Raw genomic sequence first — 16102 nt, 5'->3', positions numbered from 1 at the left:
CTTAATTCAGTTTGACAACTTGTTCCTCTTTATCAACTTTTCTTATGAGGTTTTTTTAGATTCTAAGCAGTCGGCGTCTTTTCGGCAAAGGATCAGTTCTCCCACGTACTTTCTTCAGAAACTGCTTTATCTAGTTATTGTTAATGTTTTCCTCTGACTATATTATTCATTTATCATCATATTTCTGTTTGTTTACAGCCCTCTCTACAAAGCCCATGTGTAATTCTTCAGTAGTTCATCATTGGTAATACATCTAGTACAACAACAATAACAACAATTAACTGCATATACAAAAGAAAATTATGATATAATACAGTAAAATAATTTAATAACAACATAGATCATTTAAATAATCGTTCTTCAAATGTGACTAAAAACAAAATAATAACATTTTTATCCCTGTGAACGTTACTGCGCATGCTCCCCGTCTCTTCCGGGTCTCCTTGTGCGGAGCTCTCTTGATTCTCGTCCTGATGACACTCGGAGTCTTCGTCCTCATCACCTGCATGGTAAGACTGCACCTTTATATATATATATATATATTTAGGGGATCGACAGGCAGCTTGTGTCACCGCTGACATCTGGTTTAGTTACAAACCGGCACAAGTATCGAGGACAGGATTCATCTGCTAACTGCTAGCATGGTTTATTGTGTAATGTAATGTCCTCAGGTGTTTTGTTCACCTGTCACCTACGAGTGTCTGTTATCACTGTTATCATTATCACATCTACTATTATCACTAAGAACAATCTCTGAAGAACTTTGGGCCTATTTAAAGTTGTCAGGATTGTTCGTTGTAACTTTTTAATTAGATTTTATACTCTACTGCATTAACCTGACACCTTTAGTTACTAATAATACTGCAGATTCAGATTCAAAATTAAATGATAATGTGGTGGAAAATCACTGTATAAGACACATCCCTACCAAGAACAGCAACATTAAAGTGATGTACACGTTGTTGTACCACTAAGTATTCATCTGTATTTATAATGCAATAACATAGACTATCATTACAAACGATTCTGTGCTTCAGGACTTTTACTTTGGTTCAAATGTAAAACAGTATTTCTACACTGTGGTATTTCTCCATTAGTAAAATATCTTAGTATACAGTGTCAGTGTCCTGTGATGAGTTTGCAAACTGTGTATTTGTCTGAGTCTGTGTGCTTTAATGAACTTACGACATCAGGTTTCAATGATTATCCATCACGGTGAGTTATTCAGCTTTCTACGAACAAAGTCCAAGAAGCCTCAGTGAGAGACTGAGGGTCACAGAGACGTGTGCACATCTTAAACACCAACATGATCTGACCAGAGCAAGCAGAAAGACAGATGGCACTGAAAATATAGTGTCTCTTTATAGCAGGTAGCTGCATTTCTACATGTTGCTGCAGCATTTTAGACTTATTTTGAATGACTTTATTCTTCATTTTTATCTTCCACCTTTGATTAGTCCACCAATAGTAAAACATTTTATTCAGCTAGATGCTATTTGCTTTGTCCAAATCATCATTTATTTAACCAACAATCCACAATGTGAAGATGTTCAGTTACTGATGTAAAAATAAAACACACTGACGTTTTCCAGCAGCACTCACTGTTTGTTTTAAAGGTGCTGCTTCACAAGTTCTCTCTAAAAACATAGGGTGACACATCAGAATGAGACTGAAAATACGAGCTGGTGAAAACATTGTGCTGCTCATCCAGGTGACTTACAGCACTTTTTCTTTGGTTTATTTCACAGGTGTATCTGACCTCCTGCGTCCGCATGACTCGCGTCTTCGTCTATGGCACCCTAAAGAGAGGGCAGCCGAACTACTTCAATATGTTTAACAACACCAACGGTACGGCTGAGTTCCTGGGCTCAGGGCTCACCACTGAGAAATACCCACTGGTGATCGCCGGCAAGTACAACATCCCTTTCCTCCTCAACATCCCCGGCCAGGGTCACAGAGTCCAGGGAGAGATCTATAAAGTTGACGACAAGATGCTGAAATTCCTGGATGACTTTGAAAGTGTTCCCACCATGTACCAGCGGGCCGTGGTTAAACTGGAGGTGACGGAGTGGGTGGGGAAAACAGAGGGAGAGGAAGTGCTGTCACCAGGAAACACCACAGAGGCGTTTGTGTACAGCACGACGACGTACCAGCCCGAGTGGCCCTCGCTGCCCAGCTACGAAAGCTATGACGCATATGGAGATCACGGCCTCGAGTATGTAGTCAGAGAAGGACGAGACTAACGAGAAGAGCAGATCCCGAGAACTGATGTGATCCACACTTAATGTCCATATATTGTTAGAAAAACAGGGTTAATGTGTTAAAATCTAACTGAACTCACATTTCAGCTGTGAATCATCTGCAGCTTCTTACCAATAATTTTCTCTGATGATCTGGTTTCTTGCTGGTCACACTGGGAGAAATGTTCCTCCATGTTTGCACAACTCAGTGTCTCAGTGTCTTAAACTAGTCCGTATTTAGAACAACCTGTTTTTAGGTTTTCAGGCTTCTTAGAACTGCACTTAGTTGAAACTAATTAATCCGTTAATCCATTAATGTTTGTACTAAATGCAGGACAAATCATCTGAAGGATCTCAACGTTTTCCTACCTTTGTCTTGTTTTTCTGTCCTCATCCTGAAGTCCATGTGTGATGAAATTAGATTAAAATAAATAAAATAGAATTTAAATGAGGTTTTGTTTTGTCTGATTTTGTTCTTATGAACAACCTTTTCTCATTTTTATTCAAAATAGTAAAATTCATAAACACGGTAGAATAGAGAAGATATTTGGCAATGAACCAGTGAAATCTCTGTTGGCATTGGAAATCTTTTGAATTCAGTTTGTCCTTAAACATTATAAAACTTACAGGAAAACAAGAAAAAAAAAAACTGGAGAACATTTCACAGTGTGTTCAAGTACTGTACAAAAAGGAAAAGATGGATGTTTTGTTACTGTGACAACAAGCATCACATTTCTACATAGACTGTCATAAATGAAACAAAACAAGTGAGTTCATGTTCACACATTTTTTTAAAAAATCCCGCCTTGGGTGCTATTAAATAATGTAGATGTTTAAAACTGTGACAAAGGAGCTGTTTAACAGGAATATTTAGATCATTAAAAATCACCAAGGAGGATTAGAAAGTAAAAAATTAATACTAAATGTTACACAAACTTTCCCCAACCTTTGCTCCTGGTAAATCCTGTGTTTTCCCATTGAGCTTCATAATAAATACAAAACCCTGCTTGGGATAAACAGCAAAGTTGTTGGTGTAAATGTTATATCCATCTGTGTTTGCATATGAACAACACTCTGTGACACAAAGAAAGAAAAAGCAAAACTTTGTGCTGCCAGTCAAATTACATTGAAGTACTGTAGGTGGTGGACGACACTAGCGGTGGACACAGGAAGTGGAGTGTGTGCTTATAAAATATCCTATTCAGAAATGAATTTGTGTGTATAGAAGCACCGGCTCTGTGCAACATGATTCTGAGTTTATTTCTGATGTTCGTGTGGTCTGAAGTCCAGATCTGGACACAGGAGGAGGCGGAAACAGATTCATCAGTAAAGGTCTTTCCTGGTGCTCGGCAGGGAGCGGCTGGCGGAGCAGGTGGCGCTGCGAATCACCTCCATCCACCTGGAGACGAGTAAAACAAACACTTGGTTGTTAATGTAAAACAAGTCAAGTAATTCTACATATGTTTTATTGATACCGTCTGTACTTAAGCACAATTCAAATTTATTGCAGAATATAATAATGTTAATGTCATAGTGGAGCTGTTGTTTCACCAGACATGTCAACATCAAGCTGTGTCCAGGAACCAGGATACTCGTACCTTTCAAAAGTGTACTCGCTCTCTGATCTGAAGTAGTAGACGTGGGATTTGAAGTGAAGTTTAAAGACGTAATCTTTGTGGATGTTTTCTGACTCCAAGGGGACGGTGACGGAGTAGCCCAGCAGAGGAAGGCTTGCCAGAGGATAGTCGTCCTGCAGACAGACGAGCCACGAGGACAGTTAACCCTCAGTCATCATCGTTTGTTACATGTCATTATCTTTTCTGCTACAGATTTGTCCTTCACCACTTTCACCACAACACAACGGCTGGGTGTTTCTCATTCTACTGCGCTCTGACAAACCTGATGTGACTTGTAGAAGAAGAGGCTGAAGTTGGTGAAAACCACCCAGAGCTTCTGCCAGCCGTTACTGTTCTTAAACTTCCTCAGCAGGTTACCGGAGAGCTGGTTCTGGAAACGCAGAGGAAGAGAAGAGCAGAGGGAAAAGGGCAATTCACTAAAAGACATGAATAAAAAGGAGAAGAGAAACACAGCTCGACATGACTTTCTATACTCATGAAGTAACAGGACAGTAGGAAGAGTTTACAACAAAGACACACAATAAAAATAATCCTAAATATAAATATAAAACTAATCATATGGTGTCATAATTTCAGGAAACAAACTTTTTATTTCTATTTTTATGAGGTTGGTACAAGACTCAACATCAAATAGTTTTATTACCAGAAATTATGCAAATCTCTAATAGACTTGAGGAGACTTGTTGGCATGATGGACTGACTTTTAATATTTAACCCACACAGTGCTCTTTCCTTATCATCTCCTGTGATTTTACTGCCACGCTGCACCCTGTGTTCTCAGCTGCTGCAGTACCTCTCTAATCCAGCAGGTGCCACTAAAGGACAGGCTGTGTGCTCTGTACCAGCAAACCACAGATGGAGACACGGGCCCCTGAAGTCTGCTGAGGGGCCTCACTGACTCACTGGGTGGACTAGTGAACTCTAACAGTGTCAGCGTGGATTGACAAAGGTGAAAAATGACAGAAGAAGAAGAGTGGAGATACACAGAGTGGGAGAGATGGAAAAAGACACAAACACAGACATGAGAAGAGAAGTGAGACAAAGGAATTTGGATCAATGGTCCTTTGCCTGTGGAGAAGACGACAGGATGTCCAGGAAAGACAAACATACAGAGCCAAACAAGCAGGCGACGCCACAGCTACAAAACAGGAGAGAGGTGAAGACGGAGACACACAAACACAGCGTGGTACCTCCACAGCAACACTAAAGTCCACCATGGACACGCTGGTGTTGCGATGCCAGCAGACGTGCACGGTGGTGTTACCACGCTGACCCTGGCGCTCCAGAGACGAGCGCGAGCCGCAGAGCTCCTCCTCCGACTCCTGCTCGGCTCCACCATCTTCTATCAGCTCTGGGGAACGACGGGCAGGTGGAAAACACGGGTTAGCACAGGTTAACTGTTGAAATCTGTTTTTATTAAACTGTTTGGTGACGGGTGGATTTTTACAAACAAGCTCAGCTTCACGTCTAGTTGTGGCTTTAATTGCTGTCTTCTTGCTTTCATTGAGTAGGACGCCTCACCACCTTCTAGCATTAATATTCCACCAGAAAAAAATTAAAAGATTAAAAACCTAATGCATTAAAATATGTGTCAAAACATTAGAACAGCATCAGGTGAGATTACATCCACACAAACAGTGACTCGACGTTTTTCATGTGTGCAGATGAAGAAGCTCTTTCAGTTCAGCCTTTTGTTGTTACTTGTAAGCGAATACTCTTTAACTGTGTTGAGTTAAAACTGTATGTGGCAGGTGATTTAGCTGTGGGACAATGGAGACGTCAAACCTGAGGTCACCGGGTGGAGGACCCATTGAACAGAGTGACAGGTAAAACAAATAAAACAAAAGAGAAGAGAAATAGGGAGTGACAGCTGGAGACTAGGTCTGCACATATCAGGTGACATTACAAATATGACTACTCATGAGGTGCTGAAACCCGTCGACTGAAGAAGACAAGGACTGAAAATATCTCCGCTGCAGGTGGGAACTGCTGATCCACTTCCCTCAGTACAGTGTGTTTGTGACTCAACTAGTTCAACGTTCTCATTCCCAAACAGTCCTGCAGTACTTTGACGATATAATGCTTGGATAATAAGTAGTTAGCAGGTTAGAGAAGTTCGTTTTTGATGCTTTAAATCATAATAAGATGCTCGAATTGACCATAAGCATATGAATATGAATGAGCAGTGAAGAGGCCAACAGGTTAACTGCAGAAGACAGACTCACTGTTGTCAGACGGGCTGGTGGAGAGCAGGTCAGTGTTTGGGCTGCTACTCTGTTCTGCCAGGTCAATCGCCATCCTGATGTCCTCCACCCACCGCTCCATCTCTGGCGCACAACTGATGAAGAAGATGAAGAGAAGCAGAAAGCGTTCATGTGATTAAGTCGGCGACATGTAAAGCAGTTTCTATTTTACAGCCACAGATTAAACTTTTGAATCCATGAATGAGTAACTGAATGGAAATTAGGTCACAGTCCAATTTAGAGGACACCTGTGGCAGAGATCCATTCTGAATGAGGCTGACCTCATTAAAAATGTTATTCTGAGAAACACGTAGCTTCTATTCATAATGAATGACTGGTTTTATTTATCTTTCCTCTTGTGACATTTCCTTTCATTTCCTTTCAATCTAAATTCCTGATCATGATGACACATCTGTTAGCGTCTACCTGGCTGCCACCACCACCGACTGGCGCTGGCCAAACAAGGTGAACGAATGAGGGACTCCCCACTCCTCCTCGCTTTCTCTAATCTAGAGAAAAGACACCACATTAACACACGAACTCCACTAGAGATGTTTTTATTTTCAGCGTTTGTTTAAATTTCAAACAGAAGAAAATATGAATTTGCACCGTCATGCCATAAAGAGGGAGCTGGCCATGAACTTTGAACTGGTTCAACGGGGTCATCCCTCGACTGGTGTAAATCAAGGAATCACTGAACTGGAAGAAAGAAATCAATATATCACTAGTAGATACTCTTTGTTTTCTTGAAAAATGTAAAAGCAAAGGATAAGCTCATACCAGGAAGAACATCCTCTGCTGCAGACCCTTCCCTGAGAGTTTACTGAGGCAGCCGAGCCTGATAAACTCCTGTAGGTCAAACACAAGCATACTTAAATGACATTAGAGCAACAGAGACAAAGCCAAAATACATAAATAAGCAGGATCAGTTACTATTTTCATGAGTGATAAACTTAAAAAGTTCAATGTTTCGCTTGGTTTGAATATAATTTGATTCCCATGAAAATTTCTGCTTTCAAAACCATGAAAACATTGTCACAGTGAATAAATAGAAAGACACGAACCCTCCCGGGGATGACGAGGTTGTCGATGCCGGTCAGATCTTTCTTCAGCTCTAGAAGCTTCTGGAAGTTCTCCATCTTCATCATGGTGCCTTGAAGCTGAAGCACCATCTCTGAGATGTCCGCCAGGGCCGCTGAGAGGTGGAGGAGGGAGATGAAGGAAAAATAGTACAAACAAAAAAAGACGTGTAAAAAGACTCACACACGACCTTGTACCTCTGCAGTCCCTGAAGTCGTCGTGGGTGGGCGGGTAGTGCTTGCAGAGCCTCTCCAGGATGAGTTTGTAGTGCAGCAGGCGGTGGAGAGGACGCAGGAGGAAGATGTTGAAGGGCAGGTAGCAAACTCTCTGCTGCTCAAACTCCCGACACAGAGTCTCCACCTTGCGACTGGTCCTGAGGAGCAGAGGTGGAGGAGGAAAAGTGTTTCTAATCATGAATCTTTAATAAAAGTTCGACTGTGATAACGACACCTACCTACAGACCCGCTCCAGCTCCACCAGGCACTCTGAATGTTTCTGGAGGTGAACTGTTAACTGCTGCAGATGCATAAGAGAGAATGACATAAGAAACACAGGATCCAAGGTAAAAGCTATAAACTTGAGAAGTGAGGTTCAGTTACCCTCAGACCCTGAATGTTCTTCAGTAACACATCACCGATTCGTTGATAGTCTCCTTTAATGTGGGCGTTGGATCGACCCTCCCTGAGACGAAAGGGAACAGTTGAGATTTATGTTTGTGTAGTAACATTTATTCACCAGTAGATGTCAGGACAGAGCTACACGTCCCACATGAACAATCATCGTCCCTCCGTTCCCACAATCCCACTTATTTTAGCAGCAACTCCCTGGGCTCCCTCCAAAAGCAGGGTTATGTACGTTCCTCCTGTCTGTCATTACATAAAATAACAGAGAGACGGTTCCTGCAGAATGAAATCAGAACTAAAAGTCTGCATGTGCTTTTTGAGTCTTTTAATGCCACATTATGTCTTAGACTTCATTTAAACACCACGTATTGTGTGTTGGGGGCTATAACTTAATAAATTAAACTGTTTTAATCTTTCCTTCATCTCTACTCCCATGATTCCAGTGTTTTCATTATGTCCCATCTCTAAGTTTTCTAATTGGTAAAGAGATACTGACCACTGCGCCAACCGCTGCTCCACCTCTTTGAGGAATCCCTGGTGAAACTTGTAGACCGGATCATAATTGGCAGAGATCAGGTTCTTAACAGAGTCTGGGAAGGCTTCATCTTTCCCCACTGCACTCTGGAAGGACTACAAAAAGCACAGACATACAAAATACAGTTACGATCCCAAGCGACACATGAGTAGGATGTCGGTGGGTGGAAATGACATTTGTTTGCACTGAGAAAATCCATCATCTGGCTCCTAAACACACACTAGTACACCTGACATGAGGCTTCCTGTCACACAAGCATTTCAACATGAGAGAGGACGGGTGACGGGAGAAAACGAGCAGAGAGGGGCGGGATGGCTGTGGGATCTCAGGCTTCAGCGGTGCCAGCCAAAGAAAATATTTAAGGGGTTTTAAAAAAGCACCAGCGCACGCCTTCCTCCCACATCAAAGAGGGCGTAAACGACTGCCGAGAAGAAAAACAGCTGAGAGGGAGAAAAAGACAGAAAGAGGGGAAACGCAGTAGAATTTTTCAGCTCCACAGGAAGGTTAGAAATCACGGTCAGCTTCATCGTATCCACGTGATGGTGGTCTCCACTCATTAAGGCAACAAAACACATGAAGCTGCACTTTCATCCCAGGAGTCTCGATCCAGTTGTTGTATATATGAATGCAGAGTGAGTTTTTCCTCTGTGTTGATTTTAGTGGTTTTACTTGTAAACTCAACTCGTCTTCTCGTCTTCATCTGATGTGTAAAGAGCTAACAACGTAAACTGAGAGTGATGCACTGCTTTTACTAACACGAGTAACTTCACTGCGCCCTTCACTGTGCAAGCTGCATGTTCGTCTGCCTCAAAAGCTGGACCTCAGTCTTCGGTGCTACGCCAAACCAAATGCACATCTGAGCTGACTCTCAAGTCCTACATGCTGTAACGGAGAGCTTACACAGCTGTAATAAACAAACATAATATTAAAAGCTTCAGCTTGTGATTTTGGTTCATATTTATAAGTAAAGACAGACTTCTGCTCTCTGTCCTAATATTTTGACTTGAACCTCGCTGCCACTTCACAAACCGAACCTGACTCAACACATAAGCTCCTAAAAGGACAGACTTTAGTCCCAAACTTGAGGCTTTTAAATAACCGCCTCTGAATCACGATTCCAGTACTGAGGCTTTAGAGAGACCAGCCTTGGCTCACTGCCGCTCTACATGACATGCACGGCTGTGCTTTACAAATATCTCTCTCTCAGTCACGCTGACCCAAACTGTGATCTGGTCACTATAGAAAATACTGAAATGCTGAGAAATCCTTACCTCGGTGACGACCTGCAGGTCTTTGAGGTAGGTCCGCTCTGTGGTCAACAGTTCCTTGGCTATGAAGTAAGCTTTGTCTGTGGGAAACTTCTGGACACAAACAGAAAACTAAGATGGAGCCAACAGTTTACAAGCTTTAAACTTTTACATACACGTCAGTCTGTAGCTCTTCCTGAGGATTCCTCTAGTTTTATCTCCAGTTTTTAGTTGTTTTCTTGGGGAGAATGGTCTTTATCTAATTTTGAGGTCTAGGATTCATCGTGCGGTACGCCGTGATCTCCGAGGAAACTTTATGTACGTTAAACAGATCTGGCTTTAAGGCACAAAATGAGAGGAGAACACTGCCGTTCCATCACGTACAGAGCTAAAAATTTAATAAATATATAAAAATACAGTGGGGAGTGGAAAATGTGGTCATCATTGTGGTGTGTGAGGCCACTGAAAATCTGATTTGTTGACAGTAATTATACCAAAAATGAAACATGGAAACAACAGTGGACCTACGGGAATAAAAATGTACCATATGAGACTTAGGTCCGTGAATGTAAAGCTGTGAAATGTTGGTATAGTGGGTGAAAGGGGTGGAAATGAAGTCAATTCACTCCTTAACTAAAAGTGTGCTGAATAAAAGTCTATAGCATCAGGCTAAAAACAATTAAACACATATTTAATTCATATATAAACATTATTTAAATGAGTCAATCGTCTTTTTTACAAAGTATGGATGTGCTTCTTTTTACTACCCTGCCCTTGTGTACATGCCCACCTTCCTCCTGGCCTCGTCTTCATCATCATTACGAACATATCCAGCTTCGGTGAGCAGCGGACTGGTGAGTGGCGATAACTGTCGTCCCTCTGGACCCAGCCCACCAGTGCTGCCCATCCCCAGGTCATTTACCGAACCATTGCCATTAACGACCACATGGGGACTCCCCAGCGGAGAGTCCTCTGAAGCAGGACTTCCTGTGGGAGGAGAGGAAAATAGGAAATGGAAAGAGGAGGGAGGGACAGGAATAGAACAAAGAGTGAGATAAGAGAGAAGATGGTAGAAGACGATGAGCGACGGGGTTTAAGTAGATTCTATGTAGACAATAGAAAAAGCAATTCAGCTACTATCATGAAATTCACTGCCACAGAGTATTCATCTTTGTTATCTTTTAATTCTCTTCATACTTTCTTCTGACACTTCAGAGTGAATTCACTGTACTGTTTTCCTACTGTCTCTAAATGTGACCTGTGTGGCAGTGAATTTCAGTTCAACCATCCTACACAACCAATCTATGAGTAAAGACTCAAAATGAGCAGCTGACATGTTCCAGCAGCATGAGTCCAACTACTGAGGCTACATCTACTTAATTTCTCTATTTGAATCATCTGTAAAAGTCTATAAACAGAAAAATAAATATCAATAAATGTGAAGTAGATGGTTAGTAAGGAGCTACTGGATTAGACAAATAGGTAAAAGCCATATCTGTGCTGATCAGTAATAAAAAGACAAGAAGGTCATCATTTGTAACAAGGCGCCAGAAAAAGATAAATATAGACAGCCAATGCATTTCTATTTAACAGTGCTGCCAAATTACTTGGCCGTCTCAATAAGTTTTCTCATTCAGATTGATCATAATTAAAAAGTATGAATACTCACATCATCTAAAGACATGATGAAAACACCCTAAATAATAACTAATAATTAAGATATGCATTTTAAATTGTTTCAAACATCATGACTGCATTATAACAATCTATAAATATTAATTCCCCTTCAATGCACTGTAGATATGATTTCCTACAGATGATAGTTCTGCTGTGTGATTTCTAAAAATGATCAGTTTTTCAATAGGAGTCTGGTCTGATTGTAGTTGACATCTACTTAGAACTAAAATAAATAAATTAAAAAAAATAAAAAACTAAAACCTACGTTGTCACTACAGCTACAGAGGTTCACTACATGACACTAAGTTGTGACTGAATACTTGCCCATTTGCAAAAGTCCACTGCTATACACCAAACTGGACCATTGGGTAAAACCATCGCAACCACTGAGTGCAGGTCTGTGACAGTGCTATAGAAGAACTTACCACCACACAGAAAACAACTAAAAACTACTACGACGACACACAAAAGGTGAAACAACAAGCTAACACAGGGTGGAAAACAGGCAGCGGACACAGAAACGAGACGACACGTGCGCACATGCTCAACAAAACGAACAGTCACTACTCTACAGCCTCGCTACCACAACACAGGACGTGGCTAGGGGTCACAGGTCAAGCAGGTGGAGGGTACGGATGGGCGTGAGGGGCAGGGATGGTGTAGGTGGAGACCGTTTCTCACTACAGAAATACATCGAGTCCCTTTAACATGCAAAGTCGTTTTTTGTTTGTTTGTTTGTTTTTATTGATACTAGTGCAAACAATCAGTTACAGTGTTAAAAAGAGAGATGAAGGGTAAAGACAAAATAAAAAGACAAAAGAAAATCCATTTTTTGATGAATATAAAAAAAGGAACAAGTGTGCAGGAGTACAAAGCGACAGAAAACCAGTGAGTCAGTGCACCTTTAGGATGGAATAATAGGTATAGGTAATGGAAAAACTCTTCAGCTAAACTGGCAGCAGTCTGACGTCTGCATGGTCACTATTTGTTATGATTTCGTGCTTTCAAAATCTTGCAAAGCCTGTCACTCAACATCCACTACAGCCTCGGCGTGCACCACGACAAATCAAATAAATACAGGACATGCAAACTGAAACTGCTGCCAGTCACAGAATCAGAAGAAGAGCTTATTCCACCAAAAGATGTCCGCGAGCAAAAAGTGTAAACAGACAGAGAAGCACAGATGTGGTGCTACCTTAAAGTACTGTGTCTTATTAATTATCTAAATAAAAAGAAACTGGTTTCACATTTTCGTCTAGGAATTAGAGAAGAATATCGCTGTCACTATCACGTCTGTAGGATAAATATGAAGAGGCAGCCAGCAGGAGGTTAGCTTAGCTTAGCATAAAGACACAGGCAGAAGCGAAGTAGGAAAGGTAAGAAAATCCCAATAAAACTATAAAACTATAAGATTTGTCTTACTTTACATTAACAAATGCGGTGCAACGTGTGAATTAGAGATGATGAGAGGCACCGTGTGTCAGCTGTTAATCCTGTTTACAGTCTCTGTGCTAAGCTAACCGGCTATTTAACAAACAGAGATGACGACTGCGACCTTCTCATCTAACGCTGAGCAAGACGTCAAATAAGCCCATATCCCAAAATGTTGAACTATCCCTTTAAGCAGCTGCATATCAGTCAAACAGGGTTAAATCATCACAGTGTGACTATCACAGAAGAAACGACAATCATTTTAAAACTGATCTAGCAAATTTGGCCGTGATTAGCTCCATTAACATATAAATTAAATACAAAATCACAATCTACTGTATGCACACGTACATACAGTAACAGACCGACAGGCAGTGACAGTGAAGACAAAGTAGACTCAACTCCAGTATTCCTGTATGTGTGTGTGTCTGTGTGTGTGTCCAACCTCTGACTATACTCAGACTTTCACACCTTACAAAATAAAATGTCTCTCAAAGATTTCTTTTTGTTTTTTTGCACTTGCATTTGCTTTGAGCTCAACTTTACTGGTCTGTCTCCTTTCCCGCCTCTCACTCTCTGGTATAAGAGCACTGGAGCCGAGTCAACCCTGTTTTGTATTTGTGCACAGCGAGGAAACCCGGGGCAAAACACAAATGACTTCTAAATATTTGAGAAAGACAGAGTGCAGCTAATTAATCATGAGGATGTAGAAAAAAAAGGACAAATGCAAGATCCCACAGGAAGGTAAAAGCCTAAAGCTGCATATTAATAGCGTAATTTAGGTTTTTGTTGTACTGCAGCCAGTTCTTCTCAAACCTTTAGAGTCATTTTGAGGCCCGTGATAGAAATAGTGAGCAAAAACAGAGCAGAATGACAGAAAAGCAGCTTGCCTGGTTCACATGCATCCAGAGTAAAGAAAAGAAAAACCCTTTCCCCCAGAAACATGCTGAAAAACAGTGCATTTACAAAGCATGAACAATTGCTTCAGGATGTAGCTCCAGGGAAAGAAAAGAAATGTTTGACTTTAGCAGGTGATAAAATCTTGAGGACATTCAGTGCTACAGTAAGTCAAGTCATGAACCCTTGATGTCAGTGTTTTAGAGAGCACTACGGCTTCCCAGAATCCAAACTCATAAAATAACTGTAACTGTGAATAGATTCTATAGTGATGAAGAGAATAATACACTTTAATTTGCTGAAATGTATGTCCCAAAAAAAGAATCAGTCCTTTAGAATTTAGTTTATGATCATTAGGTGTTGTGTTATTTTTTTGGGACGTGGCACTCAACTGATGTTCAGTGCAGATTAACTAGATCAGATTCTTCTCATTTGCTTCATTTAACAAAATAAAGAAAAACCGTGTCGCAGTGAGCAGACAGTCAGCAGATGACGGCGATGGCAATGCGAGGCCAGCACACCTTCAATAAACAGCATCGTCACCGAGGAGAAGACAGCATCCAAAGAATGTGAAAGATAACAGTGAGTTATCTGCAGCTGCATGCCAGGGGCCAAGCCAAGCAGAGCAGACAGCCATGGATGGTCACAGCTTTAATAAGGACGACGGTCGGTGTGTAACATTATTGATTAGTGTGTGTGAAACTGTGAAAGAATGGAAAAGGAGTGATAGAAAAAAGTGAAGAAAGCCCATGATCCACCAACAGAAGCAGAAATGCAGATGCACAAGTCATTATTCTCAAAAATACAGATACAAAGGTCATGTTCGCCCCCGTCTCCCTAAAGTTTGGACTAAGGCAAATCTATTCAAATCCTGCACTAATGGTAAATACAAAAGAGAAACTTTACAAAAAGTCTCTACTACAAACGCCCACATTACGACGCAGGTTGCGGACAACAAACAGAAATCGACTGAAAGCTTGAAACAGTGAGAAAGAAAAGGACGTCAGCTTGGCCCAAACCAGACCAGAGGCCAGACCAGCCGAGTACTGTGTTCCTCCTCCAACAGATCCCATCAGCTTTCACACATTAAACACATTTCTCTACTTAATCAAATATAATCCATTCTCTACAAAGGACATTCAAATACACTGTGCACTTTAAAAGGGGGAATATCTCAATTTGTGTTTTCCTTGTGGTCTAAGACGCCCCACACAACCACCGACTGTTTCAAAAACAGTATTTAACATCGACGTTCCTCTTAAACCTCCATTGCTCGCTACTGAAACCCCTTCAGTGACCCAGCAATTAGCTTAAAGCCCTTCTATTGCACAAAACAACAGTGAAACAATAACAAAAGCTCAATTTTGGAAATAATGAATAATAATAATAATTAGGACGCCACAAATGGGGAAACGTTATTACTACAAACTGAGTCTGATTAAGATCCAGGTCAAATCAACAGCTACCAGAACAACAACAACAACAAGAACAAGTTTTATATCATTTACAAAAGTGAGCTACAATCAGGATTTATCCTAAATATGTCTTCCTCATAAAAACTACAATCCTACAGGATGAGGGATGATGTGTTCTTTTAGTTTTATATGTCAATTTCATAACCTCCTTAAATAATCTCCATTTGTTATGTGCACATACACGTAAAGTTAATATAGAGCTTTAAAGTTATGGCACATTAAAAGGTTTTCTTTAAAACATGAGCTGCTGCAGACATCTGGCAGATTTTGCCTCCAGGCGTTTAACTGATTCTCCTTTTGACAAACAGCCAGCTCAGGTTTCAACTTTGTGTAAAGTTAGAGTGAAGTCAGCAGCACGCTGAGAGGTTTGCATATAAAATTCAATACAAAATCTGGAGAATTCTGGGGTTTAGAAATAATAATCACATTATCAATCAGCTAAAAGTGGGGCAGCTGTTAGAAAACCCACAAAATATGTGAAAACTAGAAGTAGGAGGATGATTTTTACAGTTCTTAAAAAAACAACCAGCTTCACAGAGTAGTTCATCTAAACTATACTAAATTAAGAATTCCTACTTTACAGGATTTTACATCTTCCAGCTCAGCTACTTCTCACGCAGATCCCTCTCAACAACTGAAAACCTGACCGCCTATATCTTCCTCATTAAATCGGTAACATCCTTCCTCCTCCTCTCCCTCACCCCCTTCCCCTTCCTCCAGGTGCAGACTCCCGAAGGAGAACTTGTTACGGGGAAGCGCAGGCGAGTTCACTGAATTCAGGGAGCTGACAGCAGCAGGGTTGCCGAACATTAACGGCTGGCTGTAGGCGCTGCTGCCGGTGTCTGACTCCGTGTCACTGGTGTCGGTGCCACTGCTGGTGGACCCATCGATCATTTGGACCGGCTCGTTTAAATTCTTATTGTTATGAGACGGGCTGTTACTGTGTTTTCCTTGATGGCCAAATAACCGATGTGCTGTGTTGGACCGGGCCTGACCTGGAACCACGAGGTTCCCTGT

At 41.2% G+C, this 16102-nt stretch overlaps 2 protein-coding genes across 6 annotated transcripts in view; one reads left to right on the top strand and one right to left on the bottom strand.

The window, feature by feature from the left end:
- The first annotated feature begins 434 nt into the window (after positions 1-434).
- LOC113164152 (gamma-glutamylaminecyclotransferase) lies at positions 435-3030 on the top strand. The gene is made up of 2 exons (XM_026363309.1): positions 435-509; positions 1749-3030. The coding sequence occupies exons 1-2, from the start codon at positions 474-476 to the stop codon at positions 2241-2243; spliced, it is 531 nt and encodes a 176-aa protein (XP_026219094.1). The 5' UTR covers positions 435-473; the 3' UTR covers positions 2244-3030.
- Positions 3031-3433: 403 nt separating this feature from the next.
- LOC113164150 (FERM, ARHGEF and pleckstrin domain-containing protein 1-like) overlaps positions 3434-16102 on the bottom strand; it is a 41667-nt gene continuing 28998 nt past the window's right edge. For 4 of the 5 annotated variants that reach the window (XM_026363306.1, XM_026363301.1, XM_026363303.1 and 1 more), the window contains exons 14-28: positions 10396-10592; positions 9630-9719; positions 8320-8453; positions 7800-7881; positions 7655-7716; positions 7398-7573; positions 7185-7315; positions 6901-6969; positions 6730-6819; positions 6547-6629; positions 6103-6215; positions 5068-5228; positions 4140-4247; positions 3839-3990; positions 3434-3639 (exon numbers count right to left, since the gene is read on the bottom strand). In XM_026363306.1, the coding sequence (XP_026219091.1) occupies positions 3564-3639; positions 3839-3990; positions 4140-4247; positions 5068-5228; positions 6103-6215; positions 6547-6629; positions 6730-6819; positions 6901-6969; positions 7185-7315; positions 7398-7573; positions 7655-7716; positions 7800-7881; positions 8320-8453; positions 9630-9719; positions 10396-10592 (1724 nt within the window). In that variant the 3' untranslated portion in view covers positions 3434-3563. The remainder of the gene's footprint in view (positions 3640-3838; positions 3991-4139; positions 4248-5067; positions 5229-6102; positions 6216-6546; positions 6630-6729; positions 6820-6900; positions 6970-7184; positions 7316-7397; positions 7574-7654; positions 7717-7799; positions 7882-8319; positions 8454-9629; positions 9720-10395; positions 10593-16102) is intronic. The other variant, XM_026363305.1, reaches the window with a different exon arrangement.

The sequence above is a fragment of the Anabas testudineus genome, chromosome 2, assembly GCF_900324465.2.
Source record: "Anabas testudineus chromosome 2, fAnaTes1.2, whole genome shotgun sequence".
Taxonomy (NCBI): Eukaryota; Metazoa; Chordata; class Actinopteri; order Anabantiformes; family Anabantidae; genus Anabas; species Anabas testudineus.
The sequence above is the reverse complement of the archived record's forward strand: the minus strand, read 5'-3'. Positions and strand labels throughout refer to the sequence as shown.